The 17,007-nt window shown below is 43.6% G+C and overlaps 1 protein-coding gene across 3 annotated transcripts in view; it reads right to left on the bottom strand.

Annotated features, from left to right (window-relative positions):
- The window catches only part of LOC119970251 (E3 ubiquitin-protein ligase RNF38), a 237,422-nt gene that overhangs the window by 75,393 nt on the left and 145,022 nt on the right, over positions 1 to 17,007 (bottom strand). For all 3 annotated transcript variants that reach the window (XM_038804563.1, XM_038804562.1, XM_038804564.1), the window contains one exon: positions 2,533 to 2,726. In XM_038804563.1, coding sequence (XP_038660491.1) covers positions 2,533 to 2,726 — 194 coding nt within the window. The remainder of the gene's footprint in view (positions 1 to 2,532; positions 2,727 to 17,007) is intronic.

Raw genomic sequence — 17,007 nt, 5'->3', positions numbered from 1 at the left:
AGGTACCCTGCCTCCAACGCTAGCACAAGCCTCAATCTTGCTGGTACCCAAGAAAGACAAAGACCCGACAAACTGTGGGTCTGACAGATCCATCTCCCTGCTCAATGTACATGCGAAAATACTCGCTAAAATCCTAGCCAGGTGACTGGAGAACTGAGTATCAGAGGTGGTCTTTGACAAGGGTAGACCTTCAACGTTGATCATCAGGCGCCTGATGAACGTGATAATGACCCCATCCATGGAGAGAACACCAGAGGTGATTATCTCCCTGGATGCAGAAGGCCTTTGACAGAGTCGAGTGGAAGTACCTCATAGAGGCATTGGAGGGGTTTGGGCCTGGAGCAGGGTTCACAGCATACGCGGAACTTCTGTACAGCGCTCCCATGGTAAGCATGTGGACTAATACCACCAGCTCTAAATACTGGCTCATCGGGGCACAAGTTAGGGATGCCCACTGACTCCGCTGCTATTCGTCCTGGCAACCGAGCCACTAGCGATCGCACTCAGTGTGGCGAAACGTTACAAGGGTATTGGAGGAGAGAGAGAGAGAGCACTGAGTTTCACTCTATGTGGATGACCTGCTCCTCTACGTCACAGACCCCCAAAGCAGCATGAAAGGGACCATGGCATTCCTGAAAGAGTTTGGAGCCTTCTCAGGCTACAAACTCAACCTGAGCAAAAGTGGAATCTTCCCAGTGAACCCACAAACCCAAAACAAATTCTGCTACCTGGGGATCTAAATCATTCACAACTGAACACGAATTCGCAAATGGAATCTGGCAAGTCTGACATAGGAAGTAAAAAAGGGCTTGCAGAGGTGGGACACACCTCCCTGGCAAGGAGGATGCAGACGATCAAGGTGAACATACTGCCCAGGTTCCTCTTCCTGTTCAGATCCGTACCGATCTACAACCCGAGGCCTTCTTTAACACAGTAGACAAAATGATCATGGCATTTGTGTGTGTGTGTGTGTGTGTGTGTGTGGTGGCGGGGGTGTGTGGTGGTGGCGGGGGTGGGGGTGGAGGAAGTATTCAAGGACCCCCAAAAAGTCTTCCATAAAGCTGAAAGCATGGGAGGCCTCGCCCTCCCAAACCTGCAATACTATCACTGGGCAGCCACAGCAGAAAGAGTGAGGGGATGGGTAAAGGAACCAGAAGCAAAATGGGTAAGGAGACCTCCTGCACAGGGATGTCCTCCTAGCCTTGGCCACAGCAGCACTCCATCCCCATCAGCTGAGCTCTCAAAAAGCCCAGTGGTAATAGCCACGCTCCAGAAGTGGAACCAATTCAGGCAAAACTTCGGTCTGACCAAAATGTCCACTACGGCCCCCATCTGCAACAACCACAGGTTCACGCCAGCCAAAATGAACCCATCTTTAAAAGGTGGAGACAGGACAGCTGGGGGGGGGGGGGGGGGGGGGAAATCGACAGTTAGCGATTTCTACATGCACAGTAGACCAACAACTCTAGAACTGACAGTGAGGCTTTAACTGATCTGGGGAACAAGTTATGACACATGCAAGTCAGAAACCTCCTCCATGGGGCAACAATGACATACCCCCGGTGCAGGGACACTCATTATTAGAACTGTGGGGGGGGGGGGGGGGGGGGGCGACTGCGGAGACCTGTATGGACGACTTTTGGGAAAGGCACCCACCCAATTGGACAACACAAGAGAAAAATGGGAGAAAAAGGATTGAGGTAGGGTGGAGGCTCTGGTACACAGAGTACCTAACCAGAACCTAAATCAGCAGGTTCCTCTCAGAGGTGGAGGACAAATATGAACAGTGTCAGGGAGACCTGACCGACCACACCTATATGTTTTGGGCATGCCCCAGGTTTGTCGTGTTCTAGACAGCCTTCTTCAAGGCAATGTCCAAGGTTGTGGGGGAAAGGGTGGCGCCAAGCACAAAAGTGGCAGTTTTCATGGTGTCAGACTAGCCAGAACTCTTTATAGGGAGGGGTGCCAACACTTTAGCCCTTGCCTCCCTGGAAGAATCCGGTTTGGTTGGTGTTCAGCAGCACCATCCAAAGCTGGCTGGCCGACCTGCCAGAATTTCTCCAACTGGAGAAAATCAAATTTGTCATCCGGGTCCGAAGTTGGCTTCCACAAGACGTGGAGGCCATTCACCAACCTGTTCCAGGCACCGTTTGGAGGTGGGGAGCAAATAGGGAAGCACACACCGATCCCACCCTATCCCACTCCACAGTTTGTAAATACGGGCAGCCGACTGGGATTGACTTATCACTATGTAATATATGTGCCACTATACATCCTTGCTGTGTGTGATAATGAATAAACAATAAAAAAAAATTCTATATACATCTATTTTAAAAAAGAGGGTTGGGTAGGGGGATAAGAGGTTTTGCGAGTTACTCTTAATGATCTGTTTTTGTAAATTGTATTTGGTTTGTACAGATTTGTTTATTTTGTATTGTATGAAATTAAAAACCAAATTAAAAACATTTAAAAAAAATGAAATAGCAAAACACAGACACCGCCTTAGTGGGCACCTGATTTGCAACTATTTACCTTCTTCTGTTTCGTGCAGGTGTATTGCATCTTTCCCCTGAGAAATGATGTTGATTTGGTCGAGCTGAGGGAGGTCGCCTATTAGATGTCATCTCCCATGGTCGCATTGGTGGTGATGGAGCAGGAGATACTGCTGTATATTCAAAAAACGAATGAGAGAGGCGTTGGCGCTTAGGACTTGGACTTTCTTCACTCTGCATCAGCACAAGAAAACACAACTCATTATTAACATTCTTTCCTATAAAGGCATTTAATATAGTCCCCTTACTAATCTATAGAATATGGCATTGCTCTGGCATAGTCAGTTTAATCAAAATAATAATAGTCTTTATTATTGTCACAAGTAGGCTTACATTAACATTGCAATGAAGTTACTGTGAAAATCTCCTAGTCGCCACACTCTGGCGCCTGTTCGGGTACACTGAGGGAAAATTCAGAATGTCCGATTTACCTAACAAGCACGTCTTTCGGGGCTTGCGGACGGAAACTGGAGCCCCCGGAGGAAACCCACGCAGACACAGGGAGAATGTGCAGACTCAAGTGACCCAAGCCAGGAATCGAACCTGGGATCCTGCCACTGTAAAACAACAGTGTTAACCACTGTGCTACCGTGCCACCAAAACTTTCCCCAAATACTGGTCCTGACAATTAAGAGAAGGTAGGAAAGAAGGGGGCAAACCGTAAAGTGGCAGCCCTGCTGAATTTAACTGCAAAATTTCTTCAGAATTTTAAAAATTCTGTTCCTCACATGGTCAGGCAAGAACACCAGTGCTACAAATAAATAGATTGGGGAGCATTAAGGAACAAAATTAATTATTTCACAAATTTGAATCCACTGATTGAAATAGTAGATGAACAAGTACGCTAAAGCAGAATATGATTTGCCTCAATGTTCTTGTTATGGTTTAGTGAACAGATCATACTTCAAGTAAGATAACTTACCAATCAAAAGTAACACTGGCTAGCAGTTTCCATTTGTTGTGCCAAAATTGTTCCAGAGTGTTCACCATTATTTTGTGTTTTATTGGGCTGAAGGAGGCCAAACTATGTAACTAACATTTTCCAACTAGCAAGTGGCAATTGATAGCTTAACCTCACGCATAGCTTTAATTCCTCCCCCCACAAAAATTCTGCCAAATAAAGCATCACTTAGCCACTTCAAACATATGCAGTGCACTGCCTGACAGATTTTTTAACAATCCCAACCACCATAGAACATCGTTTAACCACACACATATGTTAGTTTCCCTCACATTTCGTCCTGATTTAATATGCTTGGCAACCCTGAAACATCTTTCAAACAAAATTCTCTTTGAAATTGCTCCAAACGTGTACCTGCATTACACGATTTTTATTTACAAACTTCAGTTTACAAAATAAACTTGTCATGCAAGACTTCAGAGAATCATGGCATATTACGCTTCCTTTCTGATTCACCTATTTTTAGCTACATTTAGGAAAAGTTAAAGAATGACAAATTGTGTACAATACTCAAAATGCGATATGTGGCTGAGTTGTTTTCAGTTAGTTATGAGTAAGGCAGCACATAACATAAATTCTGCTGGGAAAAAAAACATTACAACATTGAATTTTAAATGTTCCAAATATCACTGTACCAGTTTCCCTTGAATTTATTACTCAGCCCATCCCTAACTTTCAACTGAAACTTGATTGCAGTAACAAAACATACATTGGCCAGTAAGCCATGTTAAAGTGTTTCTTTTTCCCTTAGACCTCATCTTAAACCATCCATGGTTTCTGAGGTAATTTTTACCCTGAGTTCATCTTCCACAATATTGGATTGAGCAGTACACCCCAAAGAGCCTTTTAGAACTCAACTTTAATTGGCATTCTGTATGCAGACGATTGGTCAGAGGGCGAGCTTATAATATGCCAGAGGGGTGGGTGGGAGAGAGATTGTGCGGCTCTGGGAGATAATCACGGGGGGAGCAAGCATACAGCGGTACAAAACGTAACAGGTTTGCCTGAGGAGCCAGGGAAAGCTCTCCTCATCATCCTTGCCCACCAGCAATATTGGAAAAGAACCTATCTGCTGGATTTGGCAGATCCTTTCACTGCCAGGTTTCCTGAGCCTTAGGAAACTTGTGCTGAAGGCGTTGAACTCCAATTGCTGCCAAACTCTGAGGTACGGAGTCTCATTTAAATACAATAATTATTAACCTAACCCTCAAAAGTGGGTTGTTCACCAAACCCAACCCCATCAAAGTTGAACCAGAAGAAGGGGCATTTGCAGTGGATTGGATTTCCAATTTTTAATAATTTAACCCTCCTTTTCTGCCAACATCCTCCCCATCACCTGACCCACCCAGAGAGGATTAAAATTACCCCCACAATCTAGATCATACATCTGTGTCACAAAAATGCATGAATACTGGTGGATGTTGGAAATCTGACATAAAAATAGAAAATGCTGGAAATATTGAACTGGTCTAGCAGCATCTGTGCAGCGAGAAACAAGTCATTGACATAAATCTGAACTGGGAAAAAATTGAGATGGTGCAGACTTTCAAACTCACCATGGAGTTCAACAATTTCAGATCATAACATTGCTCATATTTTTAATTGATCATTTTAATCTGTCATTTTACACCACTCCAGTTGTAAAAATGAAATCCAAAAGTACCAGTGTCTGGAATTTTATTGAGCAGGTCCACGCTACTCAGACTCACCACTAGCAGTGTTACAAAAAATCATGAAATAGCAAATGTGATAGATAGCCTTTATGATTATTCTAGTGCCCTGTTTCTACTGTTGTACAGAGCTACATCTAAATTACAGCTTCAAGGAGAGGAGGGAGTAAAAGCTATTGATAAGAGTAACAGCCTTTGGCTCATTTGGTGGGAAGGCTGCAGGAAAAAGAGAAAAGATGAATAAGAGGTAGTAAAACTGGCTAATTAGATCGGTATTAATATTGTGATTAGGCATTCGAATGTTATTCTCGAACCCAGAAAATTCCAAAAATCAAGAAATATTTAGATCTCCAAGCATTCCAGACAGAAGTTACAGTCTACTCCTTTTTCGTTGTACCCATCACCCCTTTTGACATTTAAACATTTCTGTATTTCACCATATCACAGACCTTCCCTGATGTTCATTTCACCCTCCCCAACTTTCCCAGCCCTTGTACTTTCTTAAAACTTGTTACCTCTCTAGCTTTTTCAAATTATGATGAAAGGTGAGGCGCACACTGCTGACCATTATTAAGCTGCATCCTTATCTTTTTGCACTGAAGCTTAAGGGACCTCCTGTCCCGTCCCGGCTGCACGATGCAGCCATTCGTGAAGGGAGCTATGGCGAGGTGCAGAAGTTCCCAAGAGGATTCCCCATTTGATGCCAGAAATGAAAGGAATGCCCCTTGGAGCTCCAGCAAGAGTGGAGAAATATGAAGTGAATTTGGCAGAGAGGAGGGGGGGTGTGAACTTTCATCAAGTTTACATTACGCATTCCAAGACCTCTCTGATAAATGTCCTGATGTTGACCAGTTACAACCCAGGTCCTTTGCCTGTGATTAAGAGGTTTCAGTATCCTGGAGTAAATTTCTGGATCATTTAGCCGAAGCCTACAATGCACAGTCTGCGCCGCGTGTCTCTGCCATCGGAAGTTTGATGTTCACATGCAAGTCGCATGTACATGTCAGGACGTCCTCTGGGTCCCAATGCACAGCAACAGTAGGTTAGAACAACAAAGAGAAGAACATTACAGCACAGGAACAGGCCTTTCGGCCCACCAAGACTGCACTGATCCAGGTTCCTTATTTAAACCTACTATTTATTGCCCAAACGATCTATATCTCTCCATTCCCCGCCCGTTCATATGTATATCAAGATACATCTTAAACGTTGCTACCGTGACTGCCTCCACCACCTCCACTGGCAACAAGTTCCAGGCATCCTGTTAACATGTACTAGATGCTGTGGTATGAAGAGGCAACAGTTCAGCTCCTTTTTCACCAACACACCATTAATGGTCCAAACTCACTCTGCACAGAACTCTACAGATCATCACAAGCTACAGAGTCCACCTGAAGCCCCTTTACATATCAGTGTCAATCATTGAACACTTAACATAAATGAGACAACTAATTGCAATGTCTCTTAACCCATTACTTAACAGTCTCCCCTTCCTTGGAGAAAAAAAAATTAGGCAAAAACAAAATTTCAAGAAACTAAAACACACACCCGATTCCCCCCCCTTTTTTTTGTTTGTTTTTTTAAGTAGAAGAAAAAAAACATTCACAGAAACAGGCGCCCTTCATTCACGATATCTAAAAGTTTCTGTGAACTAGCCCCTCTTTTCGTGAAACAGTCTGACAGTTGATAGCTACTGTCAACCCATTTAATTTTTGTTATTTCCCCTCTGTCCAACATCAGCTTTAAACTTGCAATGTCTATCCGTAACCTCTTTTCATTAACACTTTTTGTAGAGTGCACATTTTCCCACAGAGATTTATTGTCAATGTGACAGTCAATAGGTATATTACCTAAATCCTCCAATCCCAAAATATCTGTCAATATCTGACTTATATAAAAGGCCATATCCACCGCTTTCACTAAGCTTAATGTCTCAGCAGCCAAAGTGCTTTTGACCACTCTCCTTATTTTCTTTGTTTCCCACACAAGAGGGCAACATTTACCACTGTTCCCCAAAAGAAAAATTATAAAACCTCCTGCGCTTGAAAAGTAAAACATTGCAGGATCTGCTTTCAACTGGCAACAGCCTAACTTTAACAAGACTGACCTTACCGAAAAGAACCACACTCTAGATGCATCATTTAATCCATATACACATTTGTTCAACTTCCACAGTACCCCTTCTGTGTTAGCTGCTTCTTTAGGAAGACGGAGAAAAATGTCTCTCTGGAGCTGATGCCCCTGCAAAAAGGCAGCTTTTATATCTATAGATTTGCAGTCCCATGCCTTTGTGGCTAATAGAGCCAAGAAGATCTTTAAAATAACCTTTCCTGTTGTAGGTGAATCTACCCTTAAGTCCTGATCGTCTAAGTTTTCTTCAAATCCCCTCGCCACAAGCCTGGCCTTTGCCTTATAAGTTCCATCTGGAAGAACCTTTTCTGTACAAATCCATCTGTGGGATAGAGCTTTTTGTCCCCTATCCGGTACTTCCGTGTATACCCCAAATTCACTCCAACTATGCAATTCTTGCTGTTTAGCATCTTTGATAACTTTTTCATCTAATTTATTTGAAGCCACCAAAATCTCACGTGCATGTGGGCTTCTACTTCTATTAGTATTCGTAGTCTTACTCCTGGCCGAGATCTTGATAAACTACGTCCCCTTTCCTGCCTGGTATCTCGTTCTGTACTGCTACTGCTTGATCTTTCTCTTCTGTAGCAGGATGTCCTTTCAATAGTTCTCGATCTTTTCCTGCGAACCTGTTCACTATCCGATGTACTATCTGAACTAGCACTGCATTTCTGTGCCCTCCATTTTTGAACTTCATTTTCCCAATCCATTGTCTTAACTTCCTCCCCTGAATGTTGTACATTCAACCAATGTTTATACTTTCCAGTGGCCTTCCCTGCTCTACTAATAACAGTTGCATCCTTCCATTGACTAGACCCTTCAGGCAAGTATGTCACTTTTGTACCAACCTTTGGCAGTTGCCCTTTCGGAAAAATGGCCTGATCTAATTTATCAGAAGTGTCGTGTTCCTCTACAGAAACCCTGTCTATATCAGTTAACTGGTCCTCATAGTTCTGTAACACATGTGTACCAGATAACTCTGGTTCCTCGTCTTGTCTGTCTGCTCTGTCTAAATTTGAAAATTTGTAATCGGTACCCATTATCCTTGATGAATGTACCCTAACAGTTTGATTATCATGTTGCAAAATAAATGTTTTGCCATCTATGCCTATGATCTTCCCTAGGCCTTTCCATTCATTAGAATTGTCTCTCTTATAGTATACCATGTCTCCTTGCTGAAAAACGGCATCTGATGGCTGTACATTACGTCTTAAAGCTCTGCGAATTCTTTCAGAGACTTCTGCTTTCAAGAAAGCTTTTCTACTGCTATGTAACGCGTTTAAATGTTCAGCAAAACCTGAGCTAATTGTAGTCTCTTCCCAAGCTGGAGGCTGGTCATCCAAAATGGAGGGAATTTTAGGATTTCTACCAAACACTAATTGATAAGGACTATAGCCCCCAACCATCTGCAATTAATTCTTTGCATGTACCGCCCATGCTAAAGCTGAATTTAGCGTGCAGTTTGGTCGATCTCCCAAAATTTTCCGAAGCATGTCATCGATAACAGCATGATTTCTTTCGCAGACACCATTACTAAACGGGCTTTCAGCAGCCGTGTTCATAACTCTGATATTCATGTTTTCACACATATCCCTAAACTCATCATTAGCAAATTCTCCCCCATTGTCCGTAAAGAATTTTGCTGGTGGACCCATTCCTGTCCCGATCCATTTTTCCACAATTTTGTCCAAAATTACTCTCTTTTCTTTACTTTGTACAATCGTTGATTGACTAAATCTGGTAGCTAAATCTACAAAATGTAAAATAAATATATTATTTGCTTTATCCCAGATCTTAAGGTCCATGGCCACAATGTCATTAAAATCCCTGGCCAAAGGTAGGGTTACTATCAGTCGTGCTGGTGTCCTTCTGTACTTCCTGCAAACTTCACAGCGATCACTAACCTGTTCTATCAGCTTAGAATAGTCATCATCCCTTACCCCTGCATCCTTTAATAAATTTTTCAGCCTCCGAGGAGACGGATGTGCAAATTGCCTATGCAGTTTTACTACAATAAGCTTTTTACCAGCTAAAGTCGCATTATCAACTGTCATTAATACATCCTTAACCACTCTTCTTGAAACATTATTTGTCAATAATGGAATACAATAATGTCCTGACTGTGTAAATTGTAAGTCCACCGTCTTTCCAAAAACTGTTGCCTTATCCTGTTCCATATCCAGCTTCATGTGTGCTTTCTTCATCGACGGTCTGCTCAGAAGCAAAGGTATCTCACTTGATACAACATCCGTGGTAATAAAATGATTCACTCCAGCAATATTGCAAGGGATCACCACTCTTTTCAGCGACTTCAGAGCATTATCATCCCCAAACCTGAAACTTGTGGAACTTTTAAATTTCTTAACCTTGTTACAATTTTCAGCATCCAATGAGTCCAGATAACATTTTAACCAGTTAATCCCACACACAGTAGATGTGCAGCCACTGTCCAATACAGCACAGTTAAAAGATTCTGCAACGAACACCCTCATTACCGGCATAAAACAGCTTGTTAATAGGACAATGCCTTCTTTCTGGTCACTATCTTTTTACTCTTCTGACTCTTCCATGTCATGTGTTGCTTCAAATACTCTATCATAACGAGTTGGACAGTTGAAAGCATAATGGTATTGAGAGTCACATCGAAAAACATCGATTTATCATCCCCCGTGCATTTCTGGGGTTCATCCTCCTATTGTAGGTTCTAACTGGGTTTCTGTCTTCATAATTTCCTTGACTCGGTCTTCTTTTATAGTCTTGAGGCCTGTTCGTAGCCATACGATTTCGCCATCCTGTTAGTAGTGTATCTTCCATATTCTGCCTTATAGCAGGCTGACCTATTTGGGTCATCAGAGCCATTTGAATCGAATGTTTCCCCCAAAAATTTTTTAAAGCTGCTGTCATCTGTTCGAATAAGGTATCATTATCCGTAAACTGAACTCCTGCCAAAACCAGGAGCCTATCCATGTTGCTCACTCTAGCACAGTCAAGTAATTTAAAGACCAACACAGACTGTGGAAATTCCAGCCTGTGTTTCTGCAGTTTTTTATATAATCTGCCAAATTCCATTATATAGTCTTCCATAGATAAATCCTCCATTTTCCTGAACTCATCAAAATCCGACCATGCTTCATACGCACTTAACAAGTCATCTTTCTTATAAATCTTGTCCATATAAAGTAATAAAGTCGCCAGACCTTCTTCTGAGTCTAACTCTTCCAACTCCAGCTCAGAAAGCACTTTGTTTTGGATTTTACTGCCATATGGTAAAGAAAGAGCCAATGCCATATCTTGTTTTCTCTTTCCTAAAGCAGTCACCTTAGTCTACATAACTACTGTACTTCTCCATTGGTCATATGATTCCCTTTCAGAAAATATGGGAGGATAATCATAACCAGCCATCTTTGTCCTGGGTTCAGCCATGTTTCCCTTTTTTTTTCACTCCTTGGTTTGATCTGGAAAAATTGTGGGCGCGATTCTCCCAAAGAGGGAGAAATCGTAAGGCTGGCGTCAAATCCGGGCGGGTTTGACGCCAGCCTCCCCCTCCCCGACCGGGAACCGATTCTGGTCCCCGGTCGGGGCTAGCATGCCGCCGCCGTAAACTCCGGCATCGCGGGCTTAACGAATTTCATTAAGCCAGAGTTTGCGCCGGCTGACGCGTCACATGACGTCATCGCGCATTTGCGCGAAACCCGCGCATGCGCGGGCCGGGATGCCCCTCAGCCGCCCGCGAAGTGATACAGCAGGGCGGCGGAAGAACAAAGAGTGCACGGGTATCGGACCCGCTGCCCGCGATCGGTGGGCACCGATCGCGGGCCCATGGCACCCTTGGCACGGCCGTGGTACTGCCGTGCCAATCGGTGCCATGGTTTTAAAAATCGGCACTTTACGGCCGTTTTTACGAACGGCCAGACCAGGTGTGTTTGCCGTTTGTAAAAACAGCCGTAAAGGGCTTGGAACTCGGCCCATCGGCCAGCTGAGAATCGCTGCTGGCCGTAAAAAAACGGCGGCAGCGATCCGTATCGGGAGTCGGCCGTGGGGGGGGGGAGAATAGCGGGAGGGCGTCAGACTAGCGTGGCCGTAAAATTTTACGAACCCCGCTATTCTCCGCACCGTCGTGAGTGCGGAGAATTGCGCCCTGTATCTTTCAAGCCTTCACATTTACACAGCACCCATTCTCTGCTACCATTGTTAACATGTACTAGATGCTGTGGTATGAAGAGGCAAGAGTTCAGCTCCTTTTTCACCAACACACCTTTAATGGTTCAAACTCACTCTGCACAGAACTCTACAGGTCATCACAAGCTACAGAGTCCACCTGAAGCCCCTTTACATATCAGTGTCAATCATTGAACACTTAACATAAATGAGACAACTAATTGCAATGCCTCTTAACCCATTACTTAACAACCCACCACTCTCTGCGTGAAAAACGTTCCCCGCACATCTCCCCTAAACTTTCCCGTTCTCATCTTAAACTTGTGCCTGCTTGAAATTGAGTTTTCCACCCTGGGAAAAAGCTTGACTATTCACCCTGTCTATACCTCTTGTAATTTTGTACACCTCAATCAGGTCTCCCCTCAGTCTCCAACTTTCCAAACAATCTGAGTTTATACCACCTCTCCTCATCGCTAACACCCTCCCCTTCACTCTCTGCAACTCCACCTCCTCATCGCTAACACCCTTCCCTTCACTATCTGCAACTCCACCTATCTTAGTGTTATCTGCAAACAAGTGATCCCAGCACTGAACCCTGTGGCACACCATTATTACAGATCTCCATTCTGAAAAACTCCTCTTCTCCTCTTGCCAAGTCAGTTCTTTATCAGTCTAGCTAGCACACCCCGAATCCCATGCATCTTTACTTTTTGTACCAGTCTACGATGAGGGACATTGTCAAACTCCTTACTAAAGTCCATGTAGATGATATCCACAGCCTTTCCCTCATCAATTAATTTTGTAACCTCCTCAAAAAACTCTTATCAAGTTGGTAAGACAGGACCTTCCCAGCACAAAACCATGTTGCTTATCACTAACAAGTCCATTCGCTTACAAATGTGAATAAATCCTGTCCCTCAGTACCTTCTCCAACAGCTTCCCCACCATGACATTAGGCTCACCGGCCTATAATTACCTGGTTTATCCCTGCTACCTACTTAAACAAATGGGACAACATAGGCCATTGTCCAGTCCACTGGAACCTCACTAGTGGTCAAAGATGATACAAAGATACCTGTTAAGGCTCCAGATATTTAATTTCTTGCTTCCCACAAGAACCTAGAATATATCCCATCTGGCCAAAGGGACTTGTCTACCTTTATGCATTTTAAGATATTCAACATTTCCTCTTTCATTATGCTGATATGTCCTGGAATATTCACACAGCCATCCCTAACATCAACATCCATCATGTCCCTCTCCTCGGCGAATACCAATGCAAAGTACTCATTAAGGATCTCACCTGCTTCCTCTGACTCTACGCATAACTTCCCGTATTTGTCCTTGAGTGGGCTTACTCGTTCCCTAGCTACTCTCTTGCTCCTTATATATGCATAAAAGGCCTTGGGATTTTCCTTGACTCTGCTTGCCAATGGCATTTCATGGCCTCTTTTAGCCCTCCGAACTCCCCGTTTGAGCTGGTTCCTACTTTCCCTATATTCTTCACACACTTTGTCTGTTTTTAAGTTGCCTAGGGTTTATGTATGCTTTTTTTTTCTTTTTGACTAGTCTCACAATTTCCCCCTTCATTAATTGGTTCTTAATCCTGCCATTCATGTCGTCCATTTTCGCAGGGTCTGTCCTGCACTCTAATCAACTGGTCTTTAAAAGACTCCCACACATCAAATGTGGATTTACCCTCAAACAGCCGCTCCCAATCCACATTCTCCAGCTCTTGCCGCATTCTTTGTAGTTGGCTTCCCCCCAATTTAGCACCCTCATTCGAGGACCACTCTTGTCCTTATCCATGAGTATTCAAAAACTTACGGAATTATAATCACTATTCCCATAATGATCCCCTACTGAAATTTTGGGTCACCTGATCGGGCTCATTCCCCAATACCAGGTCTAGGAAGGCTCCCTCCCTGGTTAGACTTTCAACATACTGTTTCAAAAACCTTCTTGGACACACCTTACAAATTGCTCTCCATTCAAACCTCTGGCACTAAGGGAGTCCCAGTCAATATGAGGGAAATTAAAATCACCCACCACACCAACCCTGCTATTTTCACATCCTTTCAGAATCTGACTACATATCTGTTTCTCTGTATCATGCTGGCTATTGGGAAGCCTATAGTACAACCCCAGCATTGTGATTCACACTTCCTATAAAGATAGCCTCCCGCATCACAGCTGTGATATGTTCTCTAATCAGTAATCCAACTTCCCCCACCCTTTCTGCTACCCCCTCTGTCTCACCTAAAACATTGAAATCCCGGAACGTTAAGCTGCCAGTCCTGTCCCTCCTTTAACCATATAATTCCCCACATTAAACCAAGCTCTACGTTCATCCATCTTACCTGTTATACTTCTTGCATAGAAGCAAACGCACTCCAGACCTCCAAGCCCACTGAGATCAGCGACTTCCACTGCTTCCTTTCCCTCTTAGCTACATTTGTCTTAGTCGCAAGCTCTTCCCCAGTCTCTACACTTGCTGGCCTGCTGCTCTAGTTCCCTGCCGTACTAGTTTAAAACCTCCCGAACAACATTAGCAAACCCCTGGACAGGATATTGGTGTCCCTCCAGTTTAGGTGCAAACCATCCTGTTTGTATGGATCCACCTTCCCCGGAAGGTATTTCAATGGTCCATATATCTGAAGTCCTCCCCCCTACATCAGGTCTTTAGCCATGCGTTCAACTATAGTATCTCTCACGGTAGCACATTGGTTAGCACTGTTGCTTCATAGCGCTAGGATCCCAGGTTCGATTCAACTTGGGTCACTGTCTGTGCGGAGTCTGCACGTTCTTCCCGTGTCTGCGTGGGTTTTCTCCGGGCGCTGCAGTTTCCTCCCACAAGTCCCGAAAGATGTGCTTGTTAGGTGAATTGGACATTCCGAATTCTCCCTCTGTGTACCCGAACAGATGCCGGAGTGTGGCGACTAGGGGATTTTCACAGTAACATCATTGCAGTGTTCATGTAAGTCTACTAGTGACAATAATAAAGATTATTATTACTGTTTCTAGCCTCACTAGCACGTGGCACTGGGAGAAATCCTGAAATGACTACCCTTGAGGTCCTGTTTTTTAGCTTACTACCTAACACCCTGTAATGTCTTGCTGCTCTTCCTGCCTATTAAGAAGTCTTACAACACCAGATTAAAGTCCAACAGGTTTGATTCAAATCACCAGCTTTCAGAGCACTGCTCCTTCCTCAGGTGAATGAAGAGGTATGTTCCAGAAACATAGACAAAGTCAAAGATGCAAGATAATGCTTTGAATGCGAGCATTTGCAGGTAATTAAGTCTTTACAGATCCAGAGATAGGGGTAACCCCAGGTTAAAGAGGTGTGAATTGTCTCAAGCCAGGACAGTTGGTAGGATTTCGCAAGCCCAGGCGGATGATGGGGGATGAATGTAATGTGACATGAATCCAAGGTCCCGGTTGAGGCCGTCTCATTCACCTGAGGAAGGAGCAGTGCTGTGAAAGCTAGTGATTTGAAACAAACCTGTTGGACTTTAACCTGGTGTTATAAGACTTCTTACTGTGCTCACCCCAGTCCAACGCCAGCATCTCCACATCATGTCTTCCTATGTCACTTGTACCAATGTGGACAGTGCCTGTTTGCCCTCCTGTTTCAGGATGTCCTGTACCGCTCAGAGACAACCATGACCTTGGCACCAAGGAGGCAACGTGCCATCCTGGAGTCTCTTTCGCAACCACAGAAGCGCCAGTCAGTGACCCTGACTAGCGAATCCCCAGTTAGTATTGCTCTCTTATGCTTTATAGAATTTACAGTGCAGAAGGAGGCTATTTGGCCTATCGAGTCCGCAGTGGCCCTCGGAAAGAGCACCCTACTTAAGCCTATCCCTTAACCCAAAAACCCCACCTAATCTTTTAGACATTAAGTGGCAATTTATCATGGTCAATCCAGCTATCCATGGACATCTTTGGACTGTGGGAGGAAACCGCTGGGTCTGGAGTCACATATTGCCAGACCAGGTAAGGACAGCAGATTTCCTTCTCTGAACGGCATTAGTGAACAAGATAGCTTTTTATGGCAATAGTTTTGGGGTCATCAATATACTTTTAAATACAAATTAAAACTTCACAATTTGCCGTGGCGGGACTCGAACCCGGGACCCCATAACATCATCCTGGGCCCCTGGATCACTAGTCTTGTGACAATACGACTACACCACCACTACCCCTCTGTGAACAAGGACATTGAATACAAAGACAAGGACTTTATGATGAATGTTTGCCTCTCTCTTGTAAGGCCTTAGCCTTTGCTCCCCTCCTCTGTACGGCAGGGCCAGCAATGGTGCCACCGCTCTGGCTACTGCTGTTGCTGTCACCTGAGGGGCCATCCCCCTCAACAGTATCTAAAAGGGCATACTTGTTAGAGAGGGACCGGGGTTTGCCATTACATTAATCAGAAAATCTGGATCTCCACAGATGCTGCCTGATCTGCAGTGCATTTCCACCCTTTTCTGTTTTTATTAGGTGTGGGTCATATTGCTCCTGCGGGGCATGTGTAAAATGAATTATTTGTACAAAAGCAGCCAATGTACACTTGACTCAGTTTTACAGTTACTGGCAATTTATTATTAACTTCTACTACAATACTGACATTATTAACTTCCACTACAATAAGGCCACCTTGACCACACAAAAGTAAATGAAACAGAACGACCATTTGTGAAATTAAAGTAATTTTGCCATTTTGAGTTCTGTACTAAATCCTGGGCTAATATTTCACTCAATGTTAATATATAACCAAAAGTTCCAAAATATCTTTGATGCTTGGTTTTAAGGGGCTCCTTGAAAGAAAAGCAGATCTTAAGATTTTATCATCTTTATCGTCACAAGTAGGCTTACATTAACAATGAAGTTACTGTGAAAATCCCCTAGTCGCCACATTCCGGCACCCGTTCGGATACATGGAGGGAAAATTCAGAATGTCCAAATTACCTAACAGTACGTCTTTCGGGACTTGTGGTAGGAAACCGGAGCACCCGGAGGAAACCCACGTAAACACAGGGAAAACGTGCAGACCAAACAGTTCCCCCCCCCCACACCAAAGAAAACTCTGTCATCCTCCTCCATATTGCTCACATGCTGATATTAAAGCAAACTCAAGGCCTTGAAGGACATGTTCTTCCGAATTTACAGGTCTCCTGATTTTTGTTACATATGAGAACAATTTTGGATAAAAAACATGCAAACAGCCAAAAAAAACACTTGCACGCTTACAACTCTATAGCAGAAACATTCAAAGGAAACCCTGAGGGCACCAAAATAACTAGATTTTCCCCACAATATTATTTATTGGGCATATCATAAAGAAAGTAATTAAGAAAGGATTTAACCTTTTCCTTTTTCATTTGCTCATTGTTCAAGCAGTAATTTGTTAACTTGAAACCCAGGACCCGGAGGATAATTTTCAAAGGAAAAATATAGATTTTTTTTTAAACTTGGGAAATCAAACAGCTTATTTTATTTATGCATAAAACTGCTAAAGTGAACGATGTTGTCT

Source organism: Scyliorhinus canicula, chromosome 8, assembly GCF_902713615.1.
Source record: "Scyliorhinus canicula chromosome 8, sScyCan1.1, whole genome shotgun sequence".
NCBI classification, from domain to species: Eukaryota; Metazoa; Chordata; class Chondrichthyes; order Carcharhiniformes; family Scyliorhinidae; genus Scyliorhinus; species Scyliorhinus canicula.
Note: the sequence above shows the minus strand (reverse complement) of the source record. Positions and strands in the feature narration are given on the sequence as shown.